At 41.2% G+C, this 17,100-nt stretch overlaps 1 protein-coding gene across 1 annotated transcript; it reads right to left on the bottom strand.

Moving 5' to 3' along the window:
- Positions 1 to 4,817: 4,817 nt before the first annotated feature.
- On the bottom strand, positions 4,818 to 5,942 carry LOC100455154 (melanoma-associated antigen C2-like). Its single transcript, XM_003780267.2, has one exon. The coding sequence runs from the start codon at positions 5,940 to 5,942 to the stop codon at positions 4,818 to 4,820; it is 1,125 nt and encodes a 374-aa protein (XP_003780315.2).
- Between the last annotated feature and the right edge of the window lie 11,158 nt (positions 5,943 to 17,100).

Genomic DNA, 17,100 nt, shown 5'->3' with positions numbered 1-17,100 from the left:
AGAGACAAGGTTTCAGCACGTTGGCCAGGCTGGTCTCGAACTCCTGACCTCAGGTGAGGAGTTCCACCCACCTCGGCCTCCCAAAGTGCTTGGATTACAGGCGTGAGCCACCGCGCCTGGTTAGATCCATTTTAATAAGTGATTATATTGGTTTATTAGGACTGCCATAGCAAAGTACCACAACCGGGATGACACAAACAACAAAAATTTATTGTCTCATAGTTTGGGAGTCTGGTAGTCAAAGAGCAAGGCATTCGCAAGGTTGATTCCTTCTGAGGGCTGTGAGGGAAGGATGTCTTCCACGCCTCTCTCCTTGCCTTGTAGAGGCATGGGCTGTCTTCATTCCATGCGTGCTCATTGTCATCCCTCTACTCATCTCTGTGTCTAAATTTCCCCTTTTTATAATGACTCCCATCATATTTGATTAGGGCCAGCGTTAATAACCTCATTTTAACTTGATTGCATCTGAAATAATCCTATCTGTAAATAATGTCACATTTTAATTTCAATGTAGAATTTGGGAGAAGATGAAATTGAACCTATAATAGTAGCAAAGGCAAGCAGCAGATCTATATGCATATTATTACACATGTATAGTTTTATATGTATACATGTATAGATATACACACAGCATATACATGTGTGCTATTATATATAATATATGCATATATATATTAGCACATCTGTATTTCTAAAAGCCTAAAATAATCTTTTAAAATTTACATGCCACATTGTTAATTGTGGAAACTTCTGAATGGGGGCTGAATTTTGGAGAAACTTTCTAAAGGAAAGAAATGTGATTTCTATGTACTTTTAGAAATTTTTGCAACAAGAATATATGAAGTATTTATTTGGAAGAAAAATTATTAAAGTAAGTCCAAGAAAAGGAAGAGGAGTAGTGTAGTAGTCAGATAAAGTAACAGTGAGCTGATGGAACAAAAAAACTGCTGAAATTAAAATGGCTTAACCCAAGTTTATTTTTGTGCACATAAATTCTAACCTGAGTTGACATGGTGCTATGGGCTGAATTGCAGCTCTCTCCCCAAATTCATTTCTCCAAGTCATAACCCCCAGTACCTCAGAATGTTACTGTATTTGAAGATAGAGCCTTTGAAGAGGCAATTAAGATACAGTAAGGTCTTATAAGTAGGACCTGATTCAGTATGACTGGTGTCCTTATAAGAAGAGGAGATTAGGACACAGACACAAGGACCAAGGGACAACCACATAAGAATTCAGTGAGAAGGTTGTCATCTGCAAGCCAAGGAGAAGCCACAGAAGAAATCAAACTGGCCAACATATTGATCTTGGATAATCCAGCTTCCAGAAATGTGAAGAAATACATTTCCATTTTTAAGTCACCCAGTCTGTGGTATGTTGTTATGGTATAATAAACTAATACACAGTGGGTCCTGGCTCTCGTGTCACCCAGGAATCCAAGCTGATTTTACCCCAGAGCTCCACATCACAACAGATGTTAAGTCTTAAACAGACATGAAAGCATTGGAATGATGCACTGGCTTCTGTCTAACTACAAATGAACCACTCAGGAAGACAAGGTAGACAAAAAAGCGATGGGTACTTGTAATCTCTCCCATAAGCCATTATGGTGCTTAATTAAAAGCAGCTTTTATAATTCATGACAGTAAGTCTTTTATTTTATTGGAATAGTTTATAGGAATGCTAGCATTGCCTTGAAATCTTCCAACTTATTCTTATTCTTATGAGGTGACTGGCAATTTGAAACACAGGATTACATCTAGCTTTAAAACAATTCCTTAAGTCTTGGCAGGGAGGGTCAACCTTATTCCCTCAATAGCACTTTTCTGCACTGTCCTTTTTATAACCTATATGATTTCTTTAGGCTGAGAATTTTCTCCTTCATTTTGGTGTATGACAAATATCCTACTCTGAGAGCCTCTGCTTCCCTCCACATGACTAAACATTTCTGATCGGCTGTACATGTGCCTGTGGCATACTGCAAACCAGGATTTTCCTGCGAGGCAGATATACAGACAAGAGAGAGAGGAAAGATGGTTAACCATTGTTGGTTTTTCTCATTAGAGCTAGCATCTCTGCCATGGAACCCTTGTCACCTCCTAGGCAGTCTTCGTGATTTTGTTATTATTATTATTTTTTTTTAAATTCAGCTTCCAGTAGATCATTTACAAAGTGATTTTATAGTCTTTCTTCAGCTACAAAGATTGAGAAGGAAACGTTGGTTTTTGATCACCTATGAAAGCTCATTCAACTATGTTTGGGTTCAGTGCACTGTTTCAAATAATGCCTCTTATTAAAATCCTACCACAAATATCACATATTAGGATTCTTTCAAATACCCTATCTCTGACTTTAGAATTACATCTCTAAAACCAGTATATTATGTGGCAAATCAGACTCTACTCACCGGTCTATGTGGAAATACATTGACAGTGTGTTGAAGATGCCCAGGGTAGGTATTGAAATGTCACTATCCAAAGTGAATAGTCACATCGAAGGGCTGTTATCACAGAGGACTCAGGGGGAGGGATGGGTGACTCAGGGAACTTCTACACGGTGTAAGAATGGTCTATCTCAGGGGAAGGGCAGGTGATTCAGGGCTTTTGCATTGGGAGCAGGGCACAGCATTCAGAGGGAGAGACACTAGTGACAAGCTAGTCCCCTGGACAAGAGAACATACAGGGAAGATCAAAAGGACAGTGCTGTAATGTAGGAAAGTACTGGGGCTGGACAAAACTGCCAGCACCTGGACATAGTCAGTTCTCAAGAAACCTTGGGCTTAGAACAGGAGGACTTTAGGTAAAGAAAGCCAATAATGATCCCTGAATTGCACTTTATTCTCATTATCACCTTCATTCTTTAGGCCTAACTTACAACTTTGGCCACAGGGTTCATCTTTGTGTTACTTGAGAGACATTAAGAAGCATGAAGAGAAGTGACTTAGATTAAAGGCTGTCCTCGGGCTGGGAGAAGTGGGGACAGTGTGGGCCTAGATAAAATTCAGGGCAGGGCTCAAGTCCGAGTCACTTTCTACCAATGTGATATTGGGGAATTAAACAAGAGATATGAACCTTCCTCAGGCTGGGAATAGTGGGGACAGTACGACTCTAGATGAATTCAGAGCAAGGCTCAAGTCCCAGCCCTGTCACTCTCAAGCAATGTGATCTTGTGGAATTTATCAAGCACTATGAGCCTCAGGTTCTTCATCTGTAAAAGGGGTTTTATAAGCCCTGCCTTGTAGAATTGCTGGAATGTATGTAATGTGAGTAAAACACCTAAAACAATGCCTGACATATATTGGAAACTTAACAAATGGCAGTTATTATCAATATGATTATAACCCCAAAGGCTACCACTGTCTTTTGTGAAAATTCAGCTGTTTTTGTTATCCAAAACATGTCAGCATATGTAGTTGAATATGTCATGGAGTACCAAGTCAACCAAAAATTCAGCTTCACAAATAAAACTCAGCACATTTTCTTTCTGAAATGATATATTGTATAATTTGGGTAAGGGGAGAATTCCCCAGGTGGAATGCAACTCAGTGATCCTAGAATTTGAGTCAAGGACCAACTCCTTTTCACCTTCCCCAATGCTCGTCCATCCAAACCACTACTTTTATTTGTCCTCCACTAAAAATAGCCCTTTCTTAGAGTTGGCCAACTTACGTTCAAAATAACCTAATTAAATGTCCTTTCTATGAAGTGGGCTCTGGCTCTCCTAGGCCAGGCAAGTGAGTGCTAGCCTAGAGTGTTCTGGGAAGCACTTCAAGGGATTATCATTCTATTTCTCAGGAAACCCTTGCAGATGATGGGTATCAATCGCCTAGTTCTTGCACTGTGTTCAAGCTCACCAGTTAGAGAGCTGCAGGATACCTTCCATCACTTCCCTATGTGGAGACTCCTCTCTGCCTCATCCTCCACCCAGAAGCAACTGCTCAGAGCAGTTTTCCATTCCACGTTTTTCTCTCACCTTCTGAGAGTCTGGTTGCTGCCAACACCCAGCTTCATAACAATCAGCTGCCACAGAAGCAACTGCAGTTTTCCAAAGCCCCAAGCTGCCTTAGCTCAGGGCCTTTATACTGGAAGGCTCACATTGGAGTCTAACCTCCCCAGTCCTTTTTTAAGTTGTTCTTTAAATTGTAAAGAGCACCTTACCACCTTCTTGATATGGCTTCTGCTCCAAGAACCTCCTGTTTTATGGGTAGGGATAAGTCATGCTTTTCACACTATCCCCACTATGAAGAGTGCCTTCCAAAAGCATATGCTTAAATAATGTTCAGCAAATAAAGGAGTCAGTGAGGCTTTCTTGTATTCAGAGTTAATTTCTGCTACTTTTTTGAATATGCCAAGCCAAGGAAGGGGTATATATTTAATTTTTAAGGACAAGAGAATATAGGGTATGAGGAGATGCAAATATTAGCCATCCTTTATTTTGTTCAACTATTGAACTGCTGAGTACTTTCACATTTTAAAGAAAATTCCTATTATAATACCACACTATCCTGTTACAGATCACAAAATAAGAGGTTTTCCCATTATTTTTAACAAAATATAAAATTCTTACTTTTAAGTCAGATAAATGGCAATACGTGTGTAAGTAATATTAATAAACTAAGATTCTGAAACCAATTAAACCTGCTATTAAAATAAAAGCATTTGAAAATAACCAAAAGAAAAACAGGTAAATCTATAAACCACCCACATGAAACAGAAATGCAGAGAACGCTGTTTTCTCTCCAGCCCCACCTGGGCCCTTCACTGTGTAGGACCCCAACTGCCTTCTTCAAACATAAAGGGAAGAAACTACCCTAGACTTCATTCAGGACAGGAGAAGTTGCTGGACATGAAACTGAAGCTTGCACTGGGCATGGCAGTGGTATCATCTGTGGTGGAAATTATGGCCTGGGCTCTCTCTTCCACATCTTTCAAAGCATCCTTGTACCAGGATGGAAAGGAAATAGGGATACTATTGTAGAGCTTGGCCAAAAACTCTAGTACTTTCTGCTTGGTGCTTTCTGAATGGGCTCTTGGACCCCACAGGAATTCATAACGTGGAGGAGAACTGTTGGGCACCTCCCGATACTCCAGGTAACGTCCCTGCACCCAAACTTTAATGAGGAGCTCCCTGGGCTCCCCATAGACGAAGTGCTCCCTCCCAGCATACACCCCTATTGCCTTCAGCACTTCCCAGATGACCTCCTCAGGGGCACGGCTGCCCTTTATGAAGATCACACTCAGAATAAGAATCAGGAGGCAGTTCTCAGGCCTGCCCGTGTCGTCACTACCCTCATCGGCGAGGTCTACTGGGTTTGCAAACACATAGAAATGGTCAGGGCCCACTTCTATCAGGGAAAGGCCAAAAAGAAGCTCTATGAACTCAAAGGCTTTCTCGAATATCACAGGAAAGTAGTCTTTGTACTTGGTAATGACAATCGTCAGCATCTCTGACTCTGTTATAGGCCCCTTTGTTTGATATTTGAGGAGCAGGAACTCCACTAACTCGGCCACCTTTTCATCTAGTGTATATGTGAAAAAGAACTCACTGTCTGGCAGGCCAGGACAGGTACTTGCATCCTCCTCTTTTTGGCTGCTGGACTCTTCATTCATTGGGCTCCATGAAACAGAGGAAGAGCAGGAGCTCAGAGGATTCTGGGGAGGACATTGGGAAGGACCCTGTGGAGGACTCTTGGGAGTGCTCTGGAGAAGACTTGACATCCAAGCAGAGTGCACCTCCTCCTCCTCAGGGCCACCAAGAATCAGAGAAGAGGATGAGGAGGAGGAAGAGGAGGAAAATACTAAGTAGAAAGTAGAAGAGGAAATGGAGGCTTCCTCCTCTTCCTCATCTGTGGGATCCTGTGCATCTATCCAATCCTCTATCACAACTGGGTACTGGGAGTCTTCCGCAAAGTTGGGGAATGGAACGCTTGGAAAAAGAGGCATAACGACTTCTTCAGGAGCAGCAGGTAAACATATCAACAGGGATACGGATGATGGGATCCAACAGGCCTGTGGAAGAAAGTGACACTGTGAGTGGCCTCAGCTGATAAACTCACCCATGATGGCTCTGCCAAAGGCCGACTTACAGCTCCTCTTCTCTTAAGGTGGTGCTCTAGGGCCTCACAGGTCACCTGTCTTCCTAGAGAGATTGTCCCCTGGGCACCTGTAAGAGGATGTGAGAAATCCCCTCAGGGCACAGCTGAAAGGCAGAGCCTGAGGCACCAGGAATGACAGTAGGTGGTTACGGCTGGGTGCTGAGGAGTCTCCTCTGTCTGTGGGGGTAGAGCCTTTGTAACAAAGTCAGGGTGTGCACTCACCTTGACTCCTGGCACTTCCTGGGCCTCCCCTGCTGTGCTGACTTCAGGAAGTGCAACTCAGACCCAGGTCTTCACATCCTGGTTCCTGGAGCACCTGCAAGAGGAAGTGAGGGAGCCCCTCAGGCTAAAGACTGCAAGCAGAGCCTTGGGTCTCCCAGGGCTGACAGCTGGGGCTGGCCAGACTCACAGAGCTCCATAGTTCTGGGCTGCATGGCTCCCTCAGAATTTAATTAGCAACCTCACAGCTTCTTAGACAGGGCCAGACCCCCACCACTCTGCTGGTCTGAGGCAAAACCTCAGAACAAACTCCACATCCCTGAGAGCAGTGGGAGGTGGTGCGGTGGCAGCCTCTGCCAACTGCCAACTGGAGGCAGCTCCTCTGCTGACTTACCGTGGGACCCCCAGACCAAGGCCTCCCCCCTCCCTTCTACCCCTCACCCAGAAATGAGAGGGCTGCGGCTCAGCCTGAGCTGACTGGGGAGCTCTAAGAGGGCTAATATGATGAGCAGGGTGGGAATCTCCAGGAATCTGTCCTCTGAGGTGGGGGTTCCCCGAGTCTTCCTCCAAGTCTTCCTATTTATTCCCTAGAGGGCCGGTACCTCCTCCCTTCTTCTATCGTGAGGACCCCTCAGCCCCCAGCAGCCATCTTCCTCTCTGGGACCTACAAGTCCCACGGCAGGGGCAGCACCCGCCACGGTTTCTTCTCTCTGTGGTGGGAGGTCCCTCAGTTCTTCCTCAGGGCCCTTACCTTGAGGATTGGCCAGGTCTAAGACTTCTCTCCGCTGAACTGAGACAGGCCTCCTCACAAAGTGCCTCAGGTCCTTCGGACTCAACAAAATGCAAGTCGGGAAAGCACATCCAGGAACCCTGCTGGGGTTGACCAGAGCTGACAGCAGGGGCAACGTGTGGCGGGGCCTCCACTCTGCAGAGGAGCCAACCCCCACGTGTCAGTCTCCTTCCACCCTTTCCTGACCACTTCCTGGTCGCCCTCCACCCCTTCCTGCTCACTCTCTAAGCCTTGCTGACCTCTTCTCTCCCACCTCCCCAGTCCCTGACACCCTCCTCCCGCCCCTTTTTCCAGGGCTGACAGCAGGGAGTGTCTCTTCGCAGCCTGGGCCTCCCCTCCCTGGTGGGAGGTCATCGTCCTTCCATATGGTTCTCTTCTTGATTATTGGCCAGTCCTGGAGCTTCTCCCTCTGCTTATGTGAAGCTACTCTCCTCAGAGAAAACCTCCCCTCCAGCTGACTCCCAAAATGGAAGTCAGAAAATTGTACATTTGGGGACCATGATGGGCTCCTCCAGAGCTGGCAGCAGGCACGGGGACAGGACAGGGGGCACTATCAGTCATGGGTGTTCTCTTCCTGCCTTCCTGAGAGGCTGTGCCTGGACTCCTGATACTGCCTGGGATGCCTGACCCTGTGCATCTGAGTCTTTCACCTCCGAATAAGCCCCTCCCATCCCTGAGACCTGCAAGGTGAAAGAGAGGGAGAACCACATCCATCCACAGTGGTATAAGACCTCCCATGCCCAACGCAGGGCTCCACTGCCCCTGTCTGAAATGGAGTAGGAAGGCCCCTCAGTCTTCCTCAAGGTATTAGTTCTTACGGGGCCTCCACTCCCTCCCTCTCCTGTCCAGAGAGCAACACTTGTTCCTTCAGCCGCTAAAATCCATTCCAAAATTTTCCACTTTACTGCTGAGTGTGAAGTTAACATCATCGCTCCCATAGCCTATGTTAAATTGTTGTGTCTTTTCCTATCCTTGTTCCTGAAAAAACCATTGTCTTTTCAGCAGCCCGTGATCCTTTTAAAAACCAATATGTGATTATCGTTTTAAATACACACATCAGATTTAACTAGAATTTGAAGTTATATGTATTTTGGAAAATGCATGGAGTCCCATATCTACCAACCAAGTATCATACTGACCGGTTCCACCTGCCTAAAATTCTCCTCTGCATCCTGTTTGAAGTCAATCACTGCACTCCACAAAGCTCCTAGCAACTCTCTTCTGTTTTCAGTTCCTGTAGTTTTAACTCTTCCAATTTGTCATATGACTAGGTTCATAAGATACTGACTTAACAGTGTGCCTGTACTCTTTTATTTATCACAACTAGCAAGGAATGAGAATTTCTGTTATTCTATATCCTCTCTTACATTTAGTATTTTAGATTTTCAGGTTTTAGCCATTCTCATAAGCATGTATTGGAATCTTCTTTGGTTTTTGTTTGCATCTTCCTAATGACATATGAAATTTGTCATCTTTTTATATGCTTTTTTCCCCCCATTGGTATAGCCTCTTTGGTAAAGTGTCTATTCAAATCATTTGCATCTTTTTGTAGATGAATAAACTTCATTTTGAGAGCATTGCTAATCCAAAAATAAAAAGAGAAAACTTCATCAAATTTAGAGTTCTTATATCTACACCACCGCCCTGCCCTGCTTGCTGTACACACACACAAAGTGTCTCTTTTTATTTATATTTTGTATTATTATGACATGTTTGCTGCAACTGATGGAACTGTATTACCTCATTATTAAGTCCACGGTTTATGTCAGGACTCTCTCTTAACGCTGAGGATACAATAGATTTTGATAAGGGTGTAATGGCAAGTATGCATCATTACAGTATTACACAGAATTGTTTCACCATCTTAGATCTCCTGTGTGTTCTACCTAATTATCAATCCCCCGTACACCAACCCCAACCATCAGCACCCGGAAACCAGTAATACTTTTAGTGTATTCATCGTTGCCTGTTCCAGAATATGATATGATTGAAATTGTACATTATGTAGCCTTTTTAGAATTTTCTTCTTTCACTTAGCAATAGGCTTTCAGGATTCCTTCAGGTCCATCCCACTAACAACCACTGAAAGTTCCTGTTGCTCAACATGCATGTCAACATTTGATGTTGCAGTGTTTTGGATGTCAGCCATTCTCCTGGGGGTAGAGGGCTATCTCCTAGTTGTTTTAATTTGCGTATCTATAATGACATAGGACATTTGACAGTGTTATGTGCTTATTTTCCATTCCTATATATTCTTTGCTGGCCTATCTTTTCAGATTATCTTGCCCATTTTATATTTGGTTTTCTTTTTTTCTCATGATTGGATTTCCAGAGTTTTGTGACTTTCTCACAGTTTTGGAATCTGGTAGTCCAAGAGCAAGGTGTATACAAGGTTGTTTCCTGCTGAGGGCTGTGAGGGCAGGATGTTTTCCAGGCTCTCTCCTTGCCTTGTAGATGGCTGTCTTCACTCCAGGTATGTTCACATTGTCAACACTCTACTCATAGCACCGTGTCCAAATTTCCCCTTTTTATGATGATTCCCATCATATTGGATTAGGGCCGGCATTAATAACCACATTTTTTTAACTATTAGTTTAAGTTCATGATACATGTGCAGGATGTGCAGGCTTTTTACGTATGTAAATGTGTGTCATGAAGGTTTGTTGTACATATTATTTCATCACCCAGGTATTAAGCCAATATCAGTTAGTTATTTTTTCCTGACCCTCTCCCTCTTCCCACCCTCTGCCCTCTGGTAGGCCTTAGTGTGCATTATTCCCCTCTATGTGTCCTCGTGTTCACAACATTTAGCTCCCACTTATAAGTGAGAACATTTGACATTTGGTTTTCTGTTCCTCTGTTAGTTTGCCAAGGATAATGCTTCCAGCTTCATCTATTTTCCTGCAGAATACCTGATCTCCTTCCTTTTTATGGCTGCATAGTATTCCATGGTGTATATATACCACGTTTTCTTTATCCAGTCTATCATTGATGGGCATTTAGGTCGATTCTGTGTCTTTGCTATTGTGAATAGTGCCTCACTGAACATACACTTGCGTATGTCTTAATAATAGAACCACTTATATTCCTTTAAATGTATACCCAGTAATTGGTTTGCTGGCTAGGGTGAATGCTATTTCAGTCTCTACGTCTTTGAGAATTTGACAGACTATTTTCCACAACGGTTCAACTAATAGACACTCCCACCAACAGAGTAAAAATATTCCTTTTTCTCCACAACCTCACCACAATCTTTTATTTTTTGACATTTTAGTAATAGCCATTCTGTCTGGTGTGAGGTGGTGTCTCACTGTACTTTTGTTTGGCATTTCTCTAGTGATTAGTGATGTTAAGCTTTTTTTCATATGCTTGTTGGCAGCATGTATGTCTTCTTTTGGAAAGTGTCTGTGTGTGTCCTTTGCCCATCTTTTAATGGGTTTTTTTTTCACTTAAATTTGTTTAAATTCTTTATAGATGCTGCATATAGATCTTCATCAGATACACAGATTGCAAAAATTTTCTCCCATTCTGTAGGTTGTCTGTTTAATCTGTTGATAGTTTCTCTTGCTCTGCAGAAGTTCTTTACTTTAAACACATCCTGTTTGTCAATGCTTGCTTTTGTTGCAACTATTTTTAGCACCTTTGTCATGAAATTTTCTCCCATGTCTATGTCTTGAATGGTATTGCCTAGGTTTTTTCTAAGGTTTTTATGGTTTTGGGTTTTACATTTAAGTCTTTAATCCACCTTGAGTTATTTTTGTATATGGTGTAAGGAAGGGCTGTAGTTTCAATTTTCTGCTTAAGGCTAGCCAGTTCTTCCATCACCATTTATTAAATAGGGAGTTCTTTACCAATTGCTTGTTTTTGTCATGTTTGTCAAAGATCAGATGGTTTTAGGTGTGCAGTCTTATTTCTGGGTTCTCTATTATTCTCCATTGGTCTATGTGTCAGTTCTTGTACCAGTACCATGCTGTTTGGTTACTGTAGCCTTGTAGTGTAGTTTGAAGTGAGGTAGCATGATGCCTCCAGCTTTATTCTTTTTGCTTAGGATTGCCTTGGCTATTTGGGCTCTTTTTTGGTTACATATGAATTTCAAAATAGATTTTTGTTTCTAGTTGTGTGAAGAATGTCAGTGAAAGTTTAGTGGGAATAGCACTGAATCTATAAATTGCTTTGGGCAGTATGGCCATTTTCACGATACTGATTCTTCCTATCCATTAGGATGGAATGTTTTTCCATTTGCTTGTGTCATCCCTGATTTGTTTGAGCAGGGATTTGTCTTTCTCCTTATAGAGATATTTCACTTCCTTTGTTAGTTGTATTCCTAGTTATATTGTTCCTTTTGTGGCAATTGGGAATGAAAGTCCATTCATGATTTGGCTCTCAGCTTGCCTGTTGTTGGTGTATATGAATGTTAGTGATTTCTGTACGTTGATTTTGTATCCTGAGACTTTGCTGAAGTTGCTTATCAGCTTAAGAAGCTTTTGACCTGAGACAATGGGGTTTTCTAGATATATGATCTTGTCATCTGCAAACAAAGATAGTTTGACTTCCTCTCTTCCTATTTGAATACACTTTATTTATTTCTCTTGCCTAAGTGCCCTGGCCAGAACTCCCAATACTGTGTTGAATAAGAGTGGTGAGAGAGGGCATCCTTGTTTTTTGCTAATTTTCAAGAGGAATACTTCCAGCTTTTGTCATTCAGTATAATATTGGCTGTGAGTTTGTCATATATGGCTCTTATTATTTTGAGGTATGTTCCCTCAGCACCTAACTTATTGAGAGTATTTAATAAGAAAAAATGTTGAATTTTATCAAAAGCTTTTTTTGCATCAATTGAGAAAATCATGTGGTCTTTATCTTTATTTCTGTTTATTTGATGAATCACATTTGTTGATTTGCATATGTTGAACCAACCTTGCATCCCAGAAATCAAGCCTACTTGATACTGGTGGATAAGCTTTTCGATGTGCTGCTGGATATGATTTGCCAGCATTTTGATGAGCATTTTTGCATCACTGTTTGTTAAGGATATTGGCCTGATGTTTCCTTTTTTTTTTTTTTTTTTGTCTCTGCCAGGTTTTGGTATGAGGATGGTGTTGGCCTCATAGAATGAGTTAGGGAGACGTTCCTCCTTTTCAATTTTTTTTGGAATGATTTCAGTTGGAATAGTACCAGCTCTTCTTTAATAACCACATTTTAACTTATTTGCCTCTGAGGTAATCCTGTCTCCAAATAATGCCACATGTAAATTTCAACATAAGATTTTAGCGGGGATGCAACTGAACCTAGAATAGTGGAAAGGGAAGTGGCAGACCTATATGTATATTATTACCCATGTGTAGTTATAAACACACACACATGCTCATATATGTATAAATTATATTAAAAAACCACATCTATCTTTCTCAAAATTCTAAATCAGCTTTTAAATTTAAACACTACAAGGTTAATTGTGGAAACTTCTGAATAGGGGGCTGAGTTTTGGAGGAACTTTCTAAAGGGGAGAATTGTGATTTCTACCTATTTTTTAAATTTTGCATCAGAAATATATGCAGTATTTATTTGTATGGAAAGTAGTGAAATAGGCCTAAGAAAAGCATGAGAAGCAGTCCAGTAGGAAGATAAAGTATCAGTAAGCTCATGGAACACCAAGAAAAAAAATCCTTGAAATTTATGTGACTTAACACGGCAAGTTTATTTTTTGGCACATAAATTCTGATTTTAGTTGGCAGGGTGTTATGGGCTGAATTGTGACTCACCCCCAAAATTCATATATCCAAGTCTTAAAACCCAGTATCCCAGAATGTGACTGTATTTGAAGACAGAAACTTTGAAGAGGTAATTAAGGTAAAATGAGGTCTTAAGTTTAGGTTCATATTCAGTATAACAGGTATCCTCATAAGAAGTGCAGATTAAGATACAGACACACAGACCAAAGAACAACCATGGAAGAATTCAGTGAGAAAGTGGCCGTCTGCAAGCCACAGGGAGGCCAGAGAAAAAATCAAACCAGCCAACGTCTTGATCTTGAAGTTATTATTTTGTAAATTTTCTGTGAATCTAAAACTATTCTAAAGCAAAAACTTTATGTAAAAGTAGTAAATAGAAGCAGGATAATTAGGTGAGGAAACTAGAATTCAAAGTAGTTTTTTGATAGGGTGGTTAGTTTCCTTTACTTTTTTTCCTTCTCTGTCTTCCAGCCTGGACTTAAAGGCATACAGAATTGAAGAATTGCACATGATACAGAGACAGAAAGTGTTCTAAGGCAATTAATGTTTTCATTTTTTCTAGAAAAACCTTTGTGTTTGAAGAAATAGGATAGGAGATTCCTAAAAGACAAAGAGAACATGAGAAATTCCTTTCTTCTTCAAGGTTGGCCTCTAGGCAAGCCAACCCCATTCCTGAAGGTGTAATCGTCCAATGAGAGCACCAGCACCAGCTGCTCAGGCATCTAAAAATCTGAGTGAGGAACATCCTTCCCTCTGTCAAGAAGACCTTTGTTCAAAAAAGTACGGGAGAAGACTTCTCTGTTATTTTTCTCTTTATATGCTCTCACTATTTAGCCAGGGAGGCAGACCCATACAAAGTAGGTGGATGGCATAGTGGACTGTACTAGAAGCCCAATTTCTAGTGAGAGTACTGGAAGGAGAGTCAGAGAATGTAGAGGAGTGTGGTGGTCAGTTTGGTTTGCCATAACGAAAATGCCAAATATTGGGGATTAGGTTACAACCTATGTGTTTTGATCAGGGACGTGCACAAACAAAAAAGTCAATGTAAGAATGAGATTGTATCAAATATAATTGACGTTATTGGATCAATCCAAACTTGTCATGCAGGAATCTTTTTACTTTTTATTTATGTATTTATTTTTATTTATTTATATTTTGAGATGGAGTCTCGCTCTATCGCCCAGGTTGGAGCGTAATGGCGTGATCTTGGCTCACTACAACCTCCACCTCCCGGGTTCAAGCGATTCTTGTGCCTCAGCCTCAGGAGTAGCCGCGATTACAGGCGCGTGCCACCACAACTGGCTAATTTTTTTTTGTTTTGTATTTTTAGTAGAGATGGGGTTTCACCATATTGAACAGGCTGGTCTTGAACTCCTGACCTCTGGTGATCTGCCTGCCTCAGCCTCCCAAAGTGCTGGGATTACAGGCATGAGCCACTGCGCCTGGCCAGGAATCTTAACATAAAAAGGACACCATAGCTTGGATAACTGAAATAGGAGTAATTTATAACCATGGTGTCAGATTAACTTCTTTCCCTTAGCAACATGCTTTTTATGTTCATCCCTGTCTTTCCATGGCTGATAGGCCTTTTCTTCTTATGGCTGCATAGTAATCCATTGTATAGGTGTATCACAGTTTGTTTATACTGTTGGTGGGAATGCACATTGCTAAAACCACCATGGAGAACAGCTTGGAGACTCTTCCAAAAATGAAAACAAAACTACCATACTATCCAGTAATCCCACTCCTTGGTATTTACCCAAAATGAAGGAAATCAGTACACTGAAGTGATACCTGCACAACCATGTTCACTGCAGCACGATTAACAATAGCCAAGATTAGGAAGCAATCAAAGTGTCCATCAGCAGATGACTGGATAAAGAAATTGTATTTACATATACACATTGGAGTACTATTCAGCCATAAAAGTAATGAGACCCTGTCATTTGCATCAACATGGATGGCACTGGAGGTCATTATGATAAGTGAAATAAGCCAGGCACAGAAAGACAAACTTCACATGTTCTCGCTTATATGTGGAAGCTACAAATCAAAACAATGGAATTCGTGGACATAGAGTGTAGAAGGATGGTTACCTGAGGCTGAGAAATGTACAGGGGGTGAGGGAGAAGTGAGGATGGCTAATGTTTACAAAAAACTGTTAGAGAGAATCAATAAGACCTAGTATTTGAGATCACAACAGGGTGACCATAGTCAAAATGATTTAATTATACTTTTTGAAATAACTGAAAGAGTGTAATTGGATTGTTTGAAACACAAAGGATAAATGTCTATGCTGATGGATCACCCATTTACCCTGATGTGATTATTTCACATAGGAAGCCTATATCAAAGTACCTCGTGTAACCCATAAACATATGCAAGTACTATGTAAAGGATTATTTACTCAGAGAGTAGTGTTGATCTTTACCAGGATAAATATCACCTGGCATTTATCCACCCTGATGACCACTCTGATGACGTTCCTTTTGTTGGTGACCTGTTATTTCTCTCTAGCTGCCTTTAATATTTTTTCTTTCATCTTGACATTGGAGAATATGATGACTATGTGACTTGGGGATGGTTGTCTTGTATAGTATCTCACAGGGATTCTCTGGATTTCCTGAATTTGAATGTTGACCATCCAACAAGGGTGGAGTAATTTTTGTGAATGATACCCTCAAATTTGTTTTCCAAGTTGCTTGGTCTTTCTCCCTGTCTTTTAGCGAGGCCAATAGGTTGCAGGATTGGTCTCACTACATAATCTCAAATTTCTTGGAGGTTTGAGGCATTCTTTTATATTCTTTTTTCTATATAACTTTTTTCTGACTGAGTTGATTCAGAGAACTAGTTTTCAGCCTCAAAGATTTTTCCTCTGCTGGGTTAATTCTGTTGTTCCTACTTTTACTTGTATTATGAGATTCCTTCAGTAAGTTTTTCAGCCTTATCTGTTCTGCTTGGTTCCTTCTTAAAATGGCGATTTCATCTTTCAGCCTTTCTGTCATTTTATTGGATTCCTTAGGTTCCTTGGATTTGGTTTTGACTTTCTCCTGAATCTCAATGATCTGTGTCTCTATCCAGATTCTAAACTCTCTGTCTCTCATTATAGCCATTTCACCCTGCTTTAAAACCATTGCTGGAGAACTAGTGTGGTAGTGAGGAGGGAAGAAGATGCTCTGGTTTTTGGAGTTGCTAGAGTTCTTGTGCTGGTTCTTTCTTATCTGCGTGGGCTGATGTTCCTTTGCTATTTGAAGTTACTAGACCTTGAATGGGTTTTTTAGTCTTTTATACTCATTGATGCCCTTGAGTGTTTGACGGTGGTGGGTTCTGTCAAGAGGCTTCATTCCTAGATGTTAGGAGCAAAAGCTCAGGTCAGTACTCTTGGGCTGTATGCTCAACGTTTGGGGACTGGTACGAGGCCCATATCATTGTTCTCTGTCGCTGTGATGTAAAGCAACTGCTCTGCTAGAGACACCGAGGTGTTCCTTGCCCCCTGACAACAACACTCTGATGGGAGTTGCTGTCTGAAGTGCTTCACTGGGGCAGAAGCAGCAGAGTCTATGCTCAAGTGGGCATAACACCAGCAAGAGCAGAATGGCCCAGCTTGTCAATAGATGAAAATATATAAGTTTCCTAAGTATAAAATCAACATAGGAAAAATAAACTTTGTTTTCTTGCAGCAACAATGAATATGAAAATAAAGAAAATATAACCTCTAACCTATCATTCCAAACATTAAGTACCTTAAAAAAACTGACCAACAAAATTAAAACGTTACAGAAAAACCATTAACATGTTATTTGAAAATATTAATGAAGACCGACAGGAACAGAAAATAAATTCATGGGAATGAAGTTTCAATAGTCTTCCTTAAAACGGAATCGATAGAATAATTGTAATCCCAAATCAAAACAACCGAATGCCTTTGCACATGAAGGCATCTATGAATCACCTGATTCTAAAATGTAAAGACATGCAAACAGCCAAGCATAGTCAATGCACTCTTGAGAGAGTGCAATTCATCCAACAGATAGTAAGAATTACAAAGGAGCTATTGTATGAAGCGTTGGAGGTCTGGGTGCACGGATTAACAGATAGACCAATGGAACTGAATGGAAAGTCGTGAAAAACAAAACCAACAAAACATGTATAAAAGCAAGCTTAATTGATTAAAATGTGTTGCCGCTTTAGAACTGGAGACTGTCTTGTTGAAATAAGTATCAGTGGAACAACTAAATATCCATATAAAAAACCTTAATGTAAGT

This window comes from Pongo abelii, chromosome X (genome assembly GCF_028885655.2).
Source record: "Pongo abelii isolate AG06213 chromosome X, NHGRI_mPonAbe1-v2.0_pri, whole genome shotgun sequence".
Taxonomy (NCBI): domain Eukaryota; kingdom Metazoa; phylum Chordata; class Mammalia; order Primates; family Hominidae; genus Pongo; species Pongo abelii.
This window is presented reverse-complemented; position numbering and strand designations above follow the sequence as displayed.